The following is a 17,905-nucleotide window of genomic DNA, read 5'->3' as shown; positions in this document are numbered from 1 at the left end:
ATCTTAGGCGTGCAATGGTTGCACTCACTAGGGAATTTACTCAAAACTATTAAACTATGAGGTTTGAATTCAAAATAGACAGGAAAGAGATGATACTTCAAGGCATTTAACATGTAAACCCAAGCATGGCTGAAATAAAACAAATGGAGATGTGTTCAAAAAGACTAAGCCACTCCATAAATGGAGATAATCAAGACTCCCTCCAAGGTAGGATACTCCATTATGAGGCATTGCTAAAAAGAGATCTTCTTAGGAAGAATTTGTTGCAAATATGATTATGTTGTCATTGATGTCAACCAAGGTCCGAAAGTATGTGATCAATGGTGTTGTATCAGGAGTCTACTCATGTGTTCACATTGATGTATGGAGATTGATGTTGATGATTGTAGATGGTGTTAATGCATGGTAGCTTATGCAAGATAAGATCTTCCTAAACCTTCCTTGTTCTGTTATTTACATGCTTCATGTCAGATTTATATTGCATATGATTATCGGATTGTACAAACATCACTTATCATTATGCTATCGGGCTAACAACCCGATAGCATATTAATGTCAATTATTAATTGGCATTAATATGCTATCGGGGTATTAACCCGATAGCATATTAAATGCTATAAGTCATCGGGTTATTAGCCGATACATACTTGCTATCGGGTGCATAACCATTGGCACCGGTTCACATCTGTTATCAGGGGTAATTATATCGGGCATATTTGTTATCGGGTTTAATGAATACACCGCTTCATTTGGAATTAACATTAGTTAACAACTGCACCGGTTGGATTACATACATCGTGCACTTTGAATCATCGGTGTTTATATGAACCGATTCATTACATTGATCAGTCATTATATTATGATATTACAATATGCTATCGGGTGTTTTGAACCGATAATCAGCATTGTGTTAATGGTATAATTACAAAGGCACCGATCAATGGGTGCATTGATCGGTCATGCCTAAAAGGCATGACCGGTCAATACACCAATTGACCGGTTGCCTAAATGATATATATGCCAATTCAATTCATTTGGAGTAGACATAGAAAATATTAAATGATCTCTCTCCTTCAGACCTGAAGATAAAATCAGAATTATCAGACATTGACATAATTCCTCATATCCATTTATAGCATACATAGTTCATAACTTGTTCTTTAATTGAAATTGAAATAACTTTACATGGTATCAGAGCCAAGGTAATCGAACCTAAGGCTATTCAATTTTGATAAAATTCAAGGACTAAGTTACAAACTACATCACATTTCCATAATGGCCAACGCTATCAGATTCGAAGATAGACTCGGAGGTAGCGAAGATTTTTCAGCTTGGAAGTTTAGAATCAAAATGATTTTAAGAGAAAACAAAGTTGATTCATATGTCCAAACTGAAAGTGCACAACCAGAAGATGAAACCGAGAAATCCACATGGATCGAGGGAAATGATAAGGCCATTAAAATAATAGTGGATGGGGTAAGAAATAATATAATGCCCATCATTAGAAAGCAGGAGACGGCTTATAAAATGTTCAAGGCACTTGAAAAGACATTTGAGATATCAAATGCAAGTCGTACTCTAGCACTAAAACGAGAAATAAATCATATCACCATGAACAAAGGGGAGACAATCAACGCCTACTTCATGCGGATATCGGTTCTAAAAGATGAACTTGCAACTCTGGACTACGAGATCCGAGGCAAAGAACTAACACTCATTGCTTTAGATGGGTTGCCTAGTGGATGGAGCACATTCGTCCAAGGCATCAGTGCAAGGTCTAAATATCCTAAGTTTGAGAGACTAAGAGATGACTGTCTACAAGAAGAATCCCGATTGAACAAGGTAGGAATAAAACAGAAGAATATAGATGAAGACTTGCAAGTCCTAAATAAAAACATCAATAAAAAATACAAAAAGAAGCAATTCAGGAAAAGAAGAGCTAAACAAGGCAAGAACACTTCTAAGAAAGACCTATCACATGTTCAATGTTATAGGTGTGACAAATTCAGACACTATGTTGCAAACTGTCCGGAGAAAGGGAAGCAAGCCACATTTGCAAAAGTGAAGAAATCTAGAAAAGAAAATGACTCCGAGAACTATGTCCTCTACTCAGCACTTACAAGCCATACTTCAAACAAATCTAACTCATGGGTGATCGACAATGGTTCATCCAGACACATCACCGGCTTTAGAGAAATACTAGAATCCATGATAGAGAAAGATGATGAGGAAGTAACCATCGGAGACGATTCTTCACATCCAGTCAGAGGAATTGGAACCTGCACCATCAAACTGAAGTCAGGCATGTCACTACAACTTGAAGAAGTACTATATGTTCCAGGCATCAAAAGAAATCTAATCTCCATATCAGCACTAGAAGATCAAGGATACAGAGTGACCTTCATGGAAAACAAGGTGTTGGCTTGGCCAAAGAGATCCTCCATCAAAGACGCTAAGGTCATTGGTCGAAGACAAGGTTATTTGTATGAGCTATGTATAGAGCCCAATCTAGCATTGATCCATGAAGCAACTAATGCAAATGAAGTATGGCACAGGAGATTAGGTCATCTGAATTATAGAGCTTTGTCAACCATGGGAAACCTTGTCACAGGTCTACCTAAGTTGAAGCAATATCATTCAGAGGCATGCAAATGGTGTGCCTTAGGTAAAAATACCAAAAATGCATTTCAGAATAGTACTAGGAAAACTAGCAAAGTTTTGGAGTTAATTCATTCTGATGTATGTGGACCTATGTCCGTACCCTCGCTAGGGGGATTTTTGTACTATGTAATTTTTGTTGATGACTACTCTAGGAAGACATGGATCTACTTTCTGAAATATAAAGAATCAGAAGAGATCCTAAGTAGGTTCAAAGAGTTTAAAACATTAACAGAAAATCTCTCTGAAAACAAAATTAAAACCTTAAGAACTGACAATGGGGGGGAATACACATCAGAACTATTTAAAGACTTTTGTAAAAATTCTGGGATTAAGAGGGAGTTGACAATACCTTATAATCCACAACAAAATGGAGTAGCTGAAAGGAAAAATAGGACCATAGTAGAAGCTGCCAAAGCCATGATACTAGATCAAAATCTAAACTTGAACCTTTGGGCAGAAGCAACTAACACTGCTGTGTACATACAAAATAGATGTCCTCATTCACACCTTGAAAATAAAACTCCTGAGGAAGTCTTTACCAAGACAAAACCAGATATCAGCCATCTTAGGATATTTGGGTGTCCGGTCTATATTCATGTACCTAAAGAGAAAAGACTAAAACTAGAACCCTCTGGAAAAAGGGGAATACTTGTAGGATACAGTGAAACTTCTAAAGCCTACAGAATCTATGTACAAGGACAGAGAAATATTGAACTCAGTAGGGATGTAATCTTCGAAGAAGATTTAGCCTTCAAAAGGGCCCAAAATACAATAGAACCTGAAATTCATAATCCTACTCCTAACCTAGAAGAAGAACCTACTCCTGAGCTTCAAAGGGAGTATCTTGAGGAAACTATAAGTGAAACACAAGACCCACCTATAGATAATCGCAAGAAAAGACCACTATGGGCCACCAAAACTATAGTAGAAGCTCAGAAGTTCGCTGCTCCTTCAGGAACCTTCAGGGAAAGCAAGAGGCCTAATAAATTCATCAACTATGTTGCACTTATGAATGATCTATCTAAAGCTGAACCTAACAATGTTTCAGATGCACTCAAACATCAAGTATGGATAGATGCCATGACTGAAGAATATCAGTCCATTATGAAGAATGATGTTTGGGAGATTGTTCCTAGGCCAACCAAGAAGTCTGTCGTGTCTTCTAAATGGTTGTTTAAAATCAAGCATGCTGCAGATGGCAGTATTGAAAAACACAAGGCCAGATTTGTAGCTAGAGGGTTCTCACAGAAGGAAGGAATAGATTACGAAGAAACATTTGCACCTGTTGCCAGGTACACATCAGTAAGAGCTGTCCTAGCCATTGCAGCAGCAAAGGGGTGGAAGGTACATCAGATGGATGTTAAGACAGCATTCCTAAATGGCGAGATCGTGGAAGAAGTCTACTTAGAGCAACCTGAAGGGTTTGAAATTCATGATGCAAAGTCTCATGTGTGTAGACTCAAGAAAGCTCTTTATGGGCTCAAACAGGTTCCCAGAGTTTGGTATGAAAGAATTGACACCTATCTCTCAAAGCTGGGTTTCTCTAAGAATGATGCAGATCCTAATCTCTATCTCAAAAGAAATAAAGGTGATATGTTAATATTAATTTTATATGTTGATGACTTATTAATTACAGGAGATAATAACCTAATAGATCAATGCAAGAAAGATCTATCCACAGAATTTGATATGAAAGACTTGGGGCTTCTTCATTACTTCCTAGGATTGGAAGTATGGCAGAATTCTGATAATATTGTACTGAACCAAGGGAAGTACACCTTGGACATATTGACAAGATTTAGAATGCTAAACTGCAGACCCATGACCTCTCCTATGGAAACCAACTTCCATAAACTTAAAGAAGCAGCAGCAGAATCAAGACCTACTGACCCCACTCAATACAGGCAGATGATTGGGTCCCTGATGTATCTAGTAAATACAAGGCCAGATATCTGCTATGCTGTTAATGCCTTAAGTCAGTTCATGTGTGAACCTAAGGAGATACACCTGGTTGCAGTAAAGCATATAATGAGATATCTACAAGGTACCCTAAAGCTTGGTCTTAACTATGAAAAGGTTGACATAGATCTACATGGATTTACAGATTCAGATTGGGCTGGCAGTGTGACTGACAGAAAGAGCACTTCAGGGTGCTGCTTCAATTTAGGGTCAGCCATGATATCCTGGATCAGCAGAAAACAATCTTCAGTAGCTCAGAGTTCCACAGAGGCTGAATATATTGCAGCTTCAATGGCTGCCCGAGAAGCAGTATGGCTAAGGAAATTGCTTGTGGGATTATTTGGAGAACCTATGAAACCTATAGTCATTCAGTGTGATAATCAAAGCTGTATAAAACTTTCTATAAATCCAGTATTTCATGACAGGTCCAAACATATTGAGATCCCATATCACTATGTACGAGATATGGTTGACAGGAATGTGATAAAGTTAGAATATGTGTGTACAGGAGATCAAACTGCAGATATTCTAACCAAACCACTTTCCAGAGTGAAGGTTGATCACTTCAGAAAGGGTTTAGGTATGATAGAAAGGTAATCTGCTTTGTAATCTATACTTACATATATTTAAGATGTTTAATGTGTAAACTTCTTTGTCATGTCTGGACTATCTCTTGGCTTCTTGCCACCTGTGTTCATATCTAAGAGGTGACGATCTCTTAGACACTGAACACTTGTATATAGACATCATAAGGTGACGATCTTATGATAGTCAAACCAGTAATCATGTTGGATCACTGGTAAGTCATGGATGTGTCATGACTATGTTGTGATACAACATTTGTACAAATGTTATTGCATTATCACAATTTGGATATAATGAGAACTTAAACACTTCTCATATGGTTATCCTTGTATTGCGTGTTAAGCAATACTGATATCACGTGTAGGTGATATCTCAACCATTGATCATGATTGGATCTCTGGTAAGTCATGGATTTGCCATGACTATGTTGTGATAAACATTTATAAATGTTATTGCACTTATCACAACTTGGATATGATGAGAAACTAACCTTTCTCATAGACTTATCCTTAAGTATTGCGTGTTAGGCAATACTAATGTCACGTGTTAGGTGATATCTTGATGAATCTTACAGATCACATGTTTTGATGATTTCTCACATGATCAGGTGATGATTCTCTTACTTTTATCACATGTTAAAATAATACTTTATGTCACATGCTCAGGTGATGTTCTTCTATTTTGTATCATATGTCTTGATGGTACTTCTCATGTATAAATGATTTTTTGCTGACTGACATTATCTTAGTTATGAAAAGGAAATGTGATGCAGGTTGCCTTATCTATCTTCCAAAGCTAAGAGGGAGTGTTAATGCATGGTAGCTTATGCAAGATAAGATCTTCCTAAACCTTCCTTGTTCTGTTATTTACATGCTTCATGTCAGATTTATATTGCATATGATTATCGGATTGTACAAACATCACTTATCATTATGCTATCGGGCTAACAACCCGATAGCATATTAATGTCAATTATTAATTGGCATTAATATGCTATTGGGGTATTAACCCGATAGCATATTAAATGCTATAATTCATCGGGTTATTAGCCGATATATACTTGCTATCGGGTGCATAACCATTGGCACCGGTTCACATCTGTTATCAGGCGTAATTATATCGGGCATTTGTTATCGGGTTTAATGAATACACCGCTTCATTTGGAATTAACATTAGTTAACAACTGCACCGGTTGGATTACATACATCGTGCACTTTGAATCATCGGTGTTTATATGAACCGATTCATTACATTGATCAGTCATTATATTATGATATTACAATATGCTATCGGGTGTTTTGAACCGATAATCAGCATTGTGTTAATGGTATAATTACAAAGGCACCGATCAATGGGTGCATTGATCGGTCATGCCTAAAAGGCATGACCGGTCAATACACCAATTGACCGGTTGCCTAAATGATATATATGCCAATTGAATTCATTTGGAATAGACATAGAAAATATTAAATGATCTCTCTCCTTCAGACCTGCAGATAAAATCAGAATTATCAGACATTGACATAATTCCTCATATCCATTTATAGCATACATAGTTCATAACTTGTTCTTTAATTGAAATTGAAATAACTTTACAGATGGTACATCCAGTTGACTCATGGCTATTCTGGGGCTAAGTGTGACCGTTGCAGTGAAAATTCTATCAACAGGGTTCTCTATTCTAGTCTGCATTGTGCCACGTTGATTCACCTTTGATTACGGTTGTAGTATGATGTTGGTGGATGCAAAAGAATGTTATATCTAAATTTTCATGCTCCTATTTGATCCAAAGTTGATTTGGTGATGGTCTAAGTGTTGGTCATGCGGTGACAGTCTATCTGGTTGCAAGAATGCTTCGCATTCCTCTACCTTCTAATGTTTATGGTGTTGCGGTTCTCTGATATAGAATTTTTAGTGTCAAGTGATGCTATGTTGGGCATCCGTAGGTGTCATGGAGGTTTACATTGCATTTTGAGTATGTTTGACTAGGTTGCATTATCAATTCTATCTTCAAAAGCCAACTTGAGTGTTTTTGGCCCGTGCAATTGCATGCAGAGTTGAAGGCAATGATTTGGGATTGATTGGAAGGTGTGTCGACATGATGTGATACTTGACACATCTTGTTTCCCTTCCACATTGCTTTGGAGAAAGTATTTTGGGCCAACTGTTTATACTCTACACATTACATCTAATTAGGTCAACCTAATTGATGTATCTTCCTTGTGCAAATGATATATAAAGGATGAGATCTTTTGGAGGATTGAAGGTGTGATATAAGAAGTTGTAAATGGTGTGTCAAGTAAGTGCGAAGGTGCGCAATTGCAAATGAGCAGTAATTAAGTTAGTTTCAAATGTTTAGAATAGTGAACTGTAATCAGCATTTCACAGAATGCATCTCTCTTCAATTCAACAATAATTATTCTTTTTAATTAGATCTATTGTATCTTGCCCTGAAGAAGTGATCTTCAGTGTTTTGAAAGTCCATTGTATCTTGCCCTGAAGAAGTGATCTTCAGTGTTTTGCAAGTCCATTGTATCTTTCCCTAAGGTTGTGCGCCTTAACCTGCAAGTCCAAATTAGGAGCAGTAAGCTTCCTTGGCCTAGAGCCTAAAACTTTGTAATCATTTTTCATATAGTGAGATAGGTATCACCGTGGTTTTTCCCACATTGGGTTTTCCACGTAAAATCTTGGTGTCCTTGTGTGATTAATCTTTAGTTTTCAGTTGTTTACTTCTGCACATGTGATAATTGGAATGAATGCTAAATTAATGGTTAAGTTTTAATAGTCACCCCCCACCCACCCCCAGCATCTGGAGGTGCTCAACAGAATCATCATCCTAGCATGGTTGTTTGGGATTTTGGAGGTGAGATCCAAAAGACATGGGCCATTGTGAATACTACTACCCATCTCAGTACTACACTAATACTGTTACTTATATTCTCATCTTTCCCCACCCATTCAGGAAAACAATAGAGAGGAAGTTGAAGAGGCATCTTCCACCTTTAAACCTTGAGGAGGCACTTGGGAATGATGCAAGAAGGTTTCTAGCCAACATTTCTTTATTTCTGAGCAAGTAAAAGCAAAATGGTAGCCCTGGAAAAATATTTCGATTGACAGTATTATCTTCGGGCAGTTTAATACCAGCATATACGAAGTAGACTTTTTGGTCTAGTAAGTTAAGTGGTTCCGCGTGAAAAGACCATTGAGTATGTACATCCCAACACTGTAAACAGTCCCAGTGGTGGAAGTTTGGAGTAATATGTGACTGCTGCAATCATCTATCTGCACTCATACAATCAGTTTTAAACCATTTTCCAAAGTGGACATCATGGAGTCTCATGATCAACAAATGTAAAGATGTGGATTTCACAACAAAGTTTTGTAAAAGGCACTAGCTCATGATATTAAAGCTTACACATATAATGATAGGGTCATTAAGGAAGCAAGGGTGATGTGGAAACTAGGATTAGTGAGTATTACTGCTAAAGAAGATAGTTTATTTGTTGCAGTGCCCAAGATCAATGAGCATGGATTTATGTTATGTTGTCTAGGCATGAAGGGTATAAAGGTTTCCAAAGCTGTTTTGCTTAAGGACAAGCAATTTTAGAAGTGGACTGAAAAGCCCCTGATTCAAAAACTATATCCAGATTAAAATATTAATTTATTAAGGCAATTAAAAGAAGACCCCATTTAGGAGGCAGCCGCTACGGGACAATGGTGGGTTACTTTGTTATAAACTGCCACTATATTCAGTAGGCGCCAAAGGAATTGGGGATGATAAATGAGACAAACCACATCAAGACTAAAAGACAAAAAGATGCCACATAAAAGAAATTGCAGAAGGTAGAAAGGCGTCGCTTGGACTAATTGATGAAGTTATAATTAAAGTTTAATTTTCAAGGGGCATTGGAAGAGTGGTGACTGTTGGAGCAGGATTCTATTTAAGAATAGTTCAGCCAGGTGAAGGAGGGTTTTCAGGTGAAGACATTATTTATTTTCCTTGTGGAATATGAACTAAGGATTCAGCAACCTGAGGACAAAACCCCTCAAGATTAGATATTGAAGGACGAAAACCTTCAGTTTCTATTGTCGAGATGGTGAACAAAAACCCCTAACTTAGGCAGAAATTTAAGAACATTACAGAAGGCATTTATACAAAGAGAGATTGCTGCAAATTTGAAAGAAGAATTACAGCAGAGGCTAAATTATTAAATTTTATATTTTCAAGAGACACACAATAAGCTTTAAATCAGAATTATATAATCAAAATTATAATTTTTAAGATAAATTATTATTTATAATCAACTATGCAATTATTATTGTGAGTGAGGGTATAATCAACCATGCATTTGCGACTAGATATCATCCTCCAACTAGGATCCTTAAAAGTAGGGGAGCTTCTTTGTTAAATGTCAGAAGTAGACCTATATTTAACTCCAACTAAGATTTTTCTTTGTCTACTTGACTAATCAGACTTCCCATTGCTGCTCATATATTACCTTGGCTCACTCATTGACTTGGTACCCAAATTAATTTCTTATCTCTTACAGTCACCAACCAAACATCGTTTTCCAACATTTGAACCAAAACGAGATGAAATAATTGAAAGTGAATCAAGCCAACTGGTATCTTTTTGACTGATTCCTTTAGAACCTCTCTTGACTTTACATCTTAAGAAGCCAATCTTTTGAGATTTAATTCCTTGTCACTGTTCTCCGGTGATTGGATTCAATGTTGCTTGAATGGGATGTGCCTAGGGCCTTCATTAGAAATATTTTTATTTATGATGGTCAACTTTATTTCCAGGGACTTCCTTCCAAAATTGCTCCACGCACAGACTTCAATTGCAATTTTAAAGTGATTTAATCAAAAAAAAATGCATCTCACAATTAATGCACTAGCTGTGCATTTGCCACAATCTTCTGGTGATACTTCAGTTTTAATAAATTAGGGTTTCTGGGTTTTCTAATTTCTGTGGCTATGTTTTCTGATTTTTCCCTAATCCTTCCATAATATTTTCCTTATTTTTTCCAATGAAATCACAACTTTTGGAAAAAATACTTTTATCTTTTAGTTTGCCAATTTATTCCCAAGAACATTTTTTGCTAAAATGGGTCAAAATAACAGAGCAATAAGAAGGCAACTAAGAAGAGAATATCCTCTAAAAAGTTCAACGCATATTTTTTTCATCTAATTATTTAATATTTTTGATAAATTCTCAATTTCTTTACTGCTTGTATAAAAAATAAATTTGTTTCCATATTTGGTTTTGATGCCATACTACTGCAGCACCCTTGAATTGGTGTTCATACTTTACAATTGCATATTATGACTGTGGTGTAACTACACTAATTGTAGGCTATTCTAAAACCAAACATGATATATTAAGGGTTCCCAATATGATAGTATTTCTTCATAGGCACTCCATAAAGCACAAATATTTGTACTCTTGCTGAAAATGATCTTAATCTTGACACTGGTATGCAATGACAAGTATGATATCACATTGACAGAAAAACAACATTTCTTTTCTTACTACTTTTTGTCTATTAATAACGCATATCCTGGCTGCAGGAAAAAAAAAGTTGACAGCATTCAACAGAAATATTCAATAAGAAATGGACTAGTACAAACAACCATCATGAGTCATAACGCAAACAATTGTTTATGGGCTGCCAAAAACTTGTTAAGGATTAATTTATTATAAGAATGCATTCTCAGAATAAATAAATAAATAATATACTTCTTTAATAACATATGTTTTTATTTAAGTGCTATCGAGAACATTGCAAATTGTCTATAGCTAGAAATTAAAATTGCAAAGGTTAAGAAAACAATACCTGCAAATGTACAACACATGACTGAACTGCAACAAACGCTTGCTTGAAAATTTCAAATGGAAAAGCCTCAGTGGGTATATCATAGGGATATTGCTGCAGAGCATATATAATTACTTACATGAAAATAAGGAATCTGAAAGCACCAGAATCTTTTAAGTTTTTAAAATGCAACTGTGACATTTATCCATAGAGTTGTCAACTACAACAATTTGTGTTGCACACGAATTAGCCATGACAAATATAAATTATTTGCAAAGAAAACAACCTTAAACAAAGAACCAGCCATAAACCAAACAGTATCAAGCTCTTCATATTCTCTCTTAATCCCTGCACTCCTTTCTAACACAACTTCCTGCACCAACCCAATCAAGTATCCTATATTAATAAAGTCACTAGACTTTGTAATCTGGAATATCCAGGACACATCACAGAAATTTGATATCAATTCTTCCAAACAGGCATGTGCACAAAATCAATCTATCTATTAATACTCGAGCAATGAAAAAATATAAACTGCTTCAAATATAATACCTTCATTGGACTGCCAGTAAAATACTTTAGGTCCTCAGACGACCACAAAAGTGGAGACTCAACTGCCAGCTGTCCTCTTCCTCGTTGCCGATCAAGCTCACAGATGAAGGGGTACCAAAAAGACTCTTTTCCCTGCTTTTTCTCATACATCAAATATAATGCTAAGCAGGCTAGCTCGGAGAGTTTGTTGGTAGTAAGCAACTCCGCTGCAGACAATTTATATTTAGTGTAAGCAAGTCATTCAGGATCTTCATAATCAATAGGACACATAATGATGTAGACCTATTAGAAACTGCATAAACCAAAATATCTCAATGTAGAATTATATGTTCTATGCACATTCATATAGCAGATCATCTTGGAAACTGTTTACTGCGACAAACTATAAAATGCAACAAAAGTAGGTATAAAAATGTGAATTCCTTAAAAAGCTTAGCAAAACAATAATAATGTAACATGGCTCTTGCTATCATATGGAACTAATAAGCAGAAGCAAGGTCGTATTCAAAGGAATTAAAGATTGTTACACAAGCCAACTGTTTTGCAGGACATATGAAGCTTTTCTCCAATAATGACATTATGGGAAAGATAACTTCAATAAAATAACCTATGTCTGCACCTTACCCTAACTAAAGTGATAACTTCAAGAAAGTAGCCTATGTCTGCACCTTACCCTAACTAAAACATGCTTTTATACAACTGCTTCGCAAAAGTAGCCAAATACGAAATAAATTTTGCAGATTTCTTAATTTGATAACATGTAATAATATTTTTTAATGTTAATCCAAAAATATTGGTCAAGAAAGACCAGCACTATGATGCCTTTCATAACAGATTTGCTCCTCTAAATTCTTTAGTATCATTCACAGCATTTCCTCGCAACATGCATTAGCTTCCTATTTGTTTGTCATCCATGACATGATGCATCATACCTGCAAGCATACAAGCACAACTAATCCAAAACATAACCTGCACACCCAAAAGTAAAGGATTATACCTGCAGCTCTGAAGATAGAGAAAATACTTCTCCAAACGAGTGATTATATTCATAGTAGAAAAATAAGAAATAAATGAAAAAATGAGAGAGAAGAGAACTATTTATAATACGTGGGGATAAAAACTTATAATCACTCCTCAGTGACTCACCTACCATGTAAGCCCTAAGTCACATATATAGCCTCTTTTCACATTAGAAAACTATAACATAAGACCACTGCTTACATTACAAAATCAATGCTTCATTGAAAAAATAACCCATTTATGTCCCAAAATATGTTACTTCTAGGTACATGACATGTACCTAGCCTTTGGGAAGCTTTGTTTTGAAAGTTGGAGAACTCTGCCTCTAATAACCCAAACAATTGTTTAGCGCCAATATATCTAGGGTTTAATTGATTATCAATCCTATTTAGTAAAGTCAAAAATATCCCTTACAAACCTTAATATTTAACTATAATGATTTATTACAGCCTTTAATAGCATTCCCCAGAATGACAAAATCCCATATTCCATCGTGAGACTACAAAATATGAATAAGCTAGATTTCATTAAGTAAAAAAAAATCTCAAGTTAATAATGTGGTCAACAAGATAATACTCGTATACACGGGATGAATAATGGGCAATGGAGGCAATAGAAGCTAGTACAAAGGCTGCCATGACAACAAACACTAAAACTGCCCTACAATTTGCTTACAGTCTTACAGAACTACCCTACAATTTCCTTACAGATTGACTATGGTGCTCATAGCAATGTCAACTACAGTTGGAGAATAATGCATAATAATCATAAACAATGTATAATCTAGAAATAGATCTCCTTTGGCATATTCAAACGATCTGAAGAAGAGACTTGTGGTTGTTGACCCTTCATATCATCAGCATTAATGACATCCTTTGATCCGAGCATGCAAGGTGGAGAAGAGCCCACAAAAACCTCTAAAACAATATCCAACTTCAACTACTTCATTAATGAGATATGGCCATTATTATCCTTCAAACTACAAGTACACAAATCCATGCCCTTTATTTCAAACAATACTCTCTCGCAAGAGAGTCTCTTCTGAAGAAGTCACAATGTCCCATCTAGGTACATTGTGGCCTAGGCCTCTTTTATAGAACAAGTGAACTCCAGGGCTTACAATGAAAAGTCCCCATCTCAGTGGAGTTCATAGGCTAGGAAAGAGAAACCTTAACCCAAAAACAAAAGCCAAAAAAGAGTAAATTGTTCCAAAATAAGAATAGCAGCTAACTCTGACATGACTCAATCTAAAAACAGGAATATTTACAAAAAAGTAGGAGAGGTCTGCGCCCAGCTAAAAATAGGAAAAGCTGAAAAAAGTTGAGTACTGAAAAAAAACAGCTGCCAAGCATAAGCTACAGTAAACTAACACATAATTCAACAATCTATGATTATCTATTTGTTATTATTTATTAACATCTAATGGAAATAAAGAAAACATACTCAAATAGATGTCACTTTTAAAAGTATAAATATGGTCAAACAAAAATGGAGAAATCTGAAATATGAAAAGAAACAGGTCATTCGAATGCTTGGTTAATATTGTTTATTCAGCTATACAGTTTATTTTTATTTATTTTTTGTCTGCAGGCTATACAGTTTATTATTATATATTTTTGTGTGCAGGCATACCCAAACCATTGTGAACCTAGGTCTGAAAGAAATTAGGGAATTTCTTGTACCCATACCCAGACTAGTAACTTCTTATGAGCTAATATTGTAGGAACTCAATAGACAGAAGATGCAAGTGAACCAGACATAAGGAACTGACCTTGTGATTAAAAATAATGTATGATGGAAACAGTTTTCCATGGAGAAGCATTCCCAAGATCCAGGTAAGGTCTCCAACATCCCAGGCACTTGAAGACTTAGAGGAGACTTTTCTCTTTCAGGACTGGACAACCTGCTCCATTTGGTACATAAAATAAAAAAGATAACTTCTTGTGAAAATTTTGATAAATAGTAAAAACCCCTAAAAAGCTAGGAGGGAGGTTTTCTTGCAAAATCAGCACATTGTATTTTTTTTTCGGCTGCTTTTAGTTTGTTTAAGTTATATTTTAAAAGCTCAGCCCCCACTGTCCCCTTGCCATTCCCAAAACAGCATTCCACATCCTGCATCTCACCCTCTCAAAACTCAAGGACTCACTGGATAGAACCAACAGAAAGGAAATATGAAGTTTGAACGCATAAATCCAGCCAAGATTGATAATATCCTGAATTACCATTCTCCAACATGTTTGGAGGAGCATTAACACTTCACAAAACTAGCAAAATGTCCACAAAAATTAGCGGACAAATTCACAGAAATAGTGCTATCCCATGATGCCTTAACAAAGGGAATGCTCATTTGTTTAACTAAACAAAGAACAAGAAACATTTGAAAACCAAAATAAAAGGATTTACAATGCACAGGTATTGTCACTGCCTAACATCAGGTCACAAGTCAGAATACAGTGAATAGCTATAGTCATACAATGTTAAAATTATTATCAAAACATACCCTCACTGTCCTCACTGTCCCTGTGCCATCCCCCAGATTTTAGAAAATTTTGCAAACCCTGAAAAGTGAAACCGTGTCCTCCTCCCTGCTTTCCCCAACCATGAAACTTTGTGAAACAGTAGATGGAACCAAGAAAAAGGAAACATGGATGCATAAATCCAGCCAAGATTCACAATATACTGAGTTGACATTCTCCAACACGTTTGAAGTAACATAGACAGTTCATGTATATAGCAAAATGTAAATTAAACTTAGCAGACAAATCCCCAGAAATAGTGCTGTCCCACATTCCTTAACAAAGAGAATACTTGTTTGTTTAAATTTAAATAAACAAACAACGAGATATATTTGAAAACATAATGAATAGGATTCTAAGTTCACAGGTATTGGCACTGCCTACCATCACGTGACAAGTCAGATTACAGCCAATAGCTATAGTCATACAATGTTAAACAAAATTGTTACCACAATGTAATTTTGTGTGTTAGCATTCCAATACATTTTCAATAACAATTCCAAAGCATCCAGACATACCTTAATGCAAGAAAATAAAGTACTCGAGATGATACTTGCTCAAAAAAGGAACCATTGAGCATTTCACGACAAGCCATTTCAATACTAGCAAAGTTGCAACAACAATTCATGTTGCAAAGCTCTCACCATATGGAATGGATTACCCCTATAAAAAAGTTGAACAATAATTTTAAAATACTTAAAAGGAATTTGACAATATAGTGGCATATTATCTATAAACCCATCTCCAAAAAATTGGGAACTGTTCAACCAAATCAAGCAATCACGAACCTACAACATGATTCAAATTTACAGAGAGTGCCTGAGGTCATGTTCAGCTTGACCAATTCAAATTTGACAGATTTCGGGGTTGTGCCGCACTAATGAAGACTGGGAATATCAATATCAAATTACATCGAAGTACAGTAAGTGATAGAAGTTAGAGGAGCAAGTACAAGTATCCTCCCAGAACATCATAGACATTCGTCTCCAAGAAGATAAAACTTAGGAACTAGGATACAAGTCAAATAGGACTAATGTGTGATGAAAAAGAAAACCTTTCAGGAATCAATAATTTGACACCATTTGTGGTGGGCCTACGAGGGCAAAACTAAAATCTTATAAGTAATGTTTGTATGTTTTACAGCAGAAAGAGCATGCGTGTATGTTTCTATGTAGACTGTATTAGTAGAAACAAGAAATGAAATGAGAAACAAAGGTCATATGTGGTGAGTAGTTTTCTTGTTTTTAAAGCATAGATAGATCCTTTTTCATAATTTTATTTTTGTTTTATCTTTTGATAAAAAGATCGTTGTTCCTTTTGATAGCCGCTAAAATGTCTTAACTTCTACTTTGTAGAGCTGAAAATTTATTAGCTGTCCTCATTTTTAGGGCCAATAAATTCTTCTTTTACTTTTGGATTTTCATGCTTTGGTCTTCTTTTGATTGAAAAAGATCAATGTCTTAACTTCTACTTTGTAGAGCTGAAAATATATTAGCTGTCCTCATTTTTAGGGCCAATAAATTCTTCTTTTACTTTTGGATTTTCATGCTTTGGTCTTCTTTTGATTGAAAAAGATCAATGTCTCTTTTGATGGCACAATCCAAACGTATGCAATTATTAACAAAATCCAAGAATCAAAGATTGGCATACCAATTGTCTCGTTTCCCAGTACTCTTTCCAGCGTAACCACAAGAGAACTTGGAATAGTAAATGCTATATCCCCTGGCTGCACTAACCCATTTCAAAACCTCCATTTAATGAACTGCCAGATTAACAAATAATTGATTAAATTAAAAAGAGAACAAAATTGTAATCCCCTTCACCTACCTGGAGATTTTCACTGGCAGCAACGTAATGTATAGGCTTATGTTTCCCATCTTTTGACGCCCTTTCTCTCAGCTCAACCTTGCAAGGCGGAAGGCCGTGTTTGTGCATCCACGACTTCAAATCCACGTCATCTTGTGCCGCGCATTTCACCTGGCTTGCCCTCTCCGTCTGCTGCGATTCTGCAGCCAGCGTGTCTCTGCAGTATACCACTCGAAACACTTCGCGCCCTCCGGGAATTCGAACTCCCGACCTCCCGACCTGCCCCGTACAATTACTGCCGACATTATATTTGCCTGAGACAAATGAACGATAGGATCTACTAAGCCACACTTTTGGAGGCGAGGAAAAGCTTGTTGCTGCATAGGAATGGTAAGGGAAAATATTTACTCCATTACAGAATCCCATGTCCGCCGTCTCAGTATATGTTTTTCTTGTTCTGGCATAAATAAGCGTCGCTGTAAAGTCCACTTATCCCTTTAGCTCAGGAGGGTTTCTTTTGTCCATCCAAAACACGCCTTATAATCCCAGCCTCTGATTCGGGCCAAAATGGGTCCACATCAGCGTCCCACGTGGACACCACGGCAATAGCCAGAGTAGACACGTGGATCTTGGTAGCAGACCGACTCTTTGCCAGCGTGGCATTTCAATCACAACGAGAGATATTTTCCGAGGAAAATATTGCTTTGCTTCCTTTAGGGAAACATCTATCTAGACTTCTAGCTATCAAAATAAAGAGGTTTTTTATTTTATTTTATAATTATTTAAAAAAATATTTTTAATAGTATGATTATATTTTTTTTTTTTATTTAGATAGATGTAAGTCTATAATGGGATATGCACCTTGTGTACATTAAAATAAAAAGCAAAATTATTTACAATTTAAAAATTTAAAATTATTTTGGGATAGAGATAATGATTAGATTGTCAAACAATTCTATTTTTATTTTTTTGATCGGTAATGTTGTG

The 17,905-nt window shown here is 36.0% G+C and overlaps 1 protein-coding gene across 3 annotated transcripts in view; it reads right to left on the bottom strand.

Moving 5' to 3' along the window:
• Positions 1–17,438, bottom strand: part of LOC131053724 (fructose-bisphosphate aldolase-lysine N-methyltransferase, chloroplastic) — a 32,404-nt gene extending 14,966 nt beyond the window's left edge. For all 3 annotated transcript variants that reach the window (XM_057988341.2, XM_057988342.2, XM_057988343.2), the window contains exons 1-5: positions 16,940–17,438; positions 16,763–16,838; positions 11,577–11,782; positions 11,311–11,397; positions 11,046–11,138 (exon numbers count right to left, since the gene is read on the bottom strand). In XM_057988341.2, the coding sequence (XP_057844324.2) occupies positions 11,046–11,138; positions 11,311–11,397; positions 11,577–11,782; positions 16,763–16,838; positions 16,940–17,344 (867 nt within the window). In that variant the 5' untranslated portion in view covers positions 17,345–17,438. The remainder of the gene's footprint in view (positions 1–11,045; positions 11,139–11,310; positions 11,398–11,576; positions 11,783–16,762; positions 16,839–16,939) is intronic.
• Positions 17,439–17,905: the final 467 nt, after the last annotated feature.

The sequence above is a fragment of the Cryptomeria japonica genome, chromosome 6 (assembly GCF_030272615.1).
Source record: "Cryptomeria japonica chromosome 6, Sugi_1.0, whole genome shotgun sequence".
NCBI classification, from domain to species: Eukaryota; Viridiplantae; Streptophyta; class Pinopsida; order Cupressales; family Cupressaceae; genus Cryptomeria; species Cryptomeria japonica.
The sequence above is the reverse complement of the archived record's forward strand: the minus strand, read 5'-3'. Positions and strand labels throughout refer to the sequence as shown.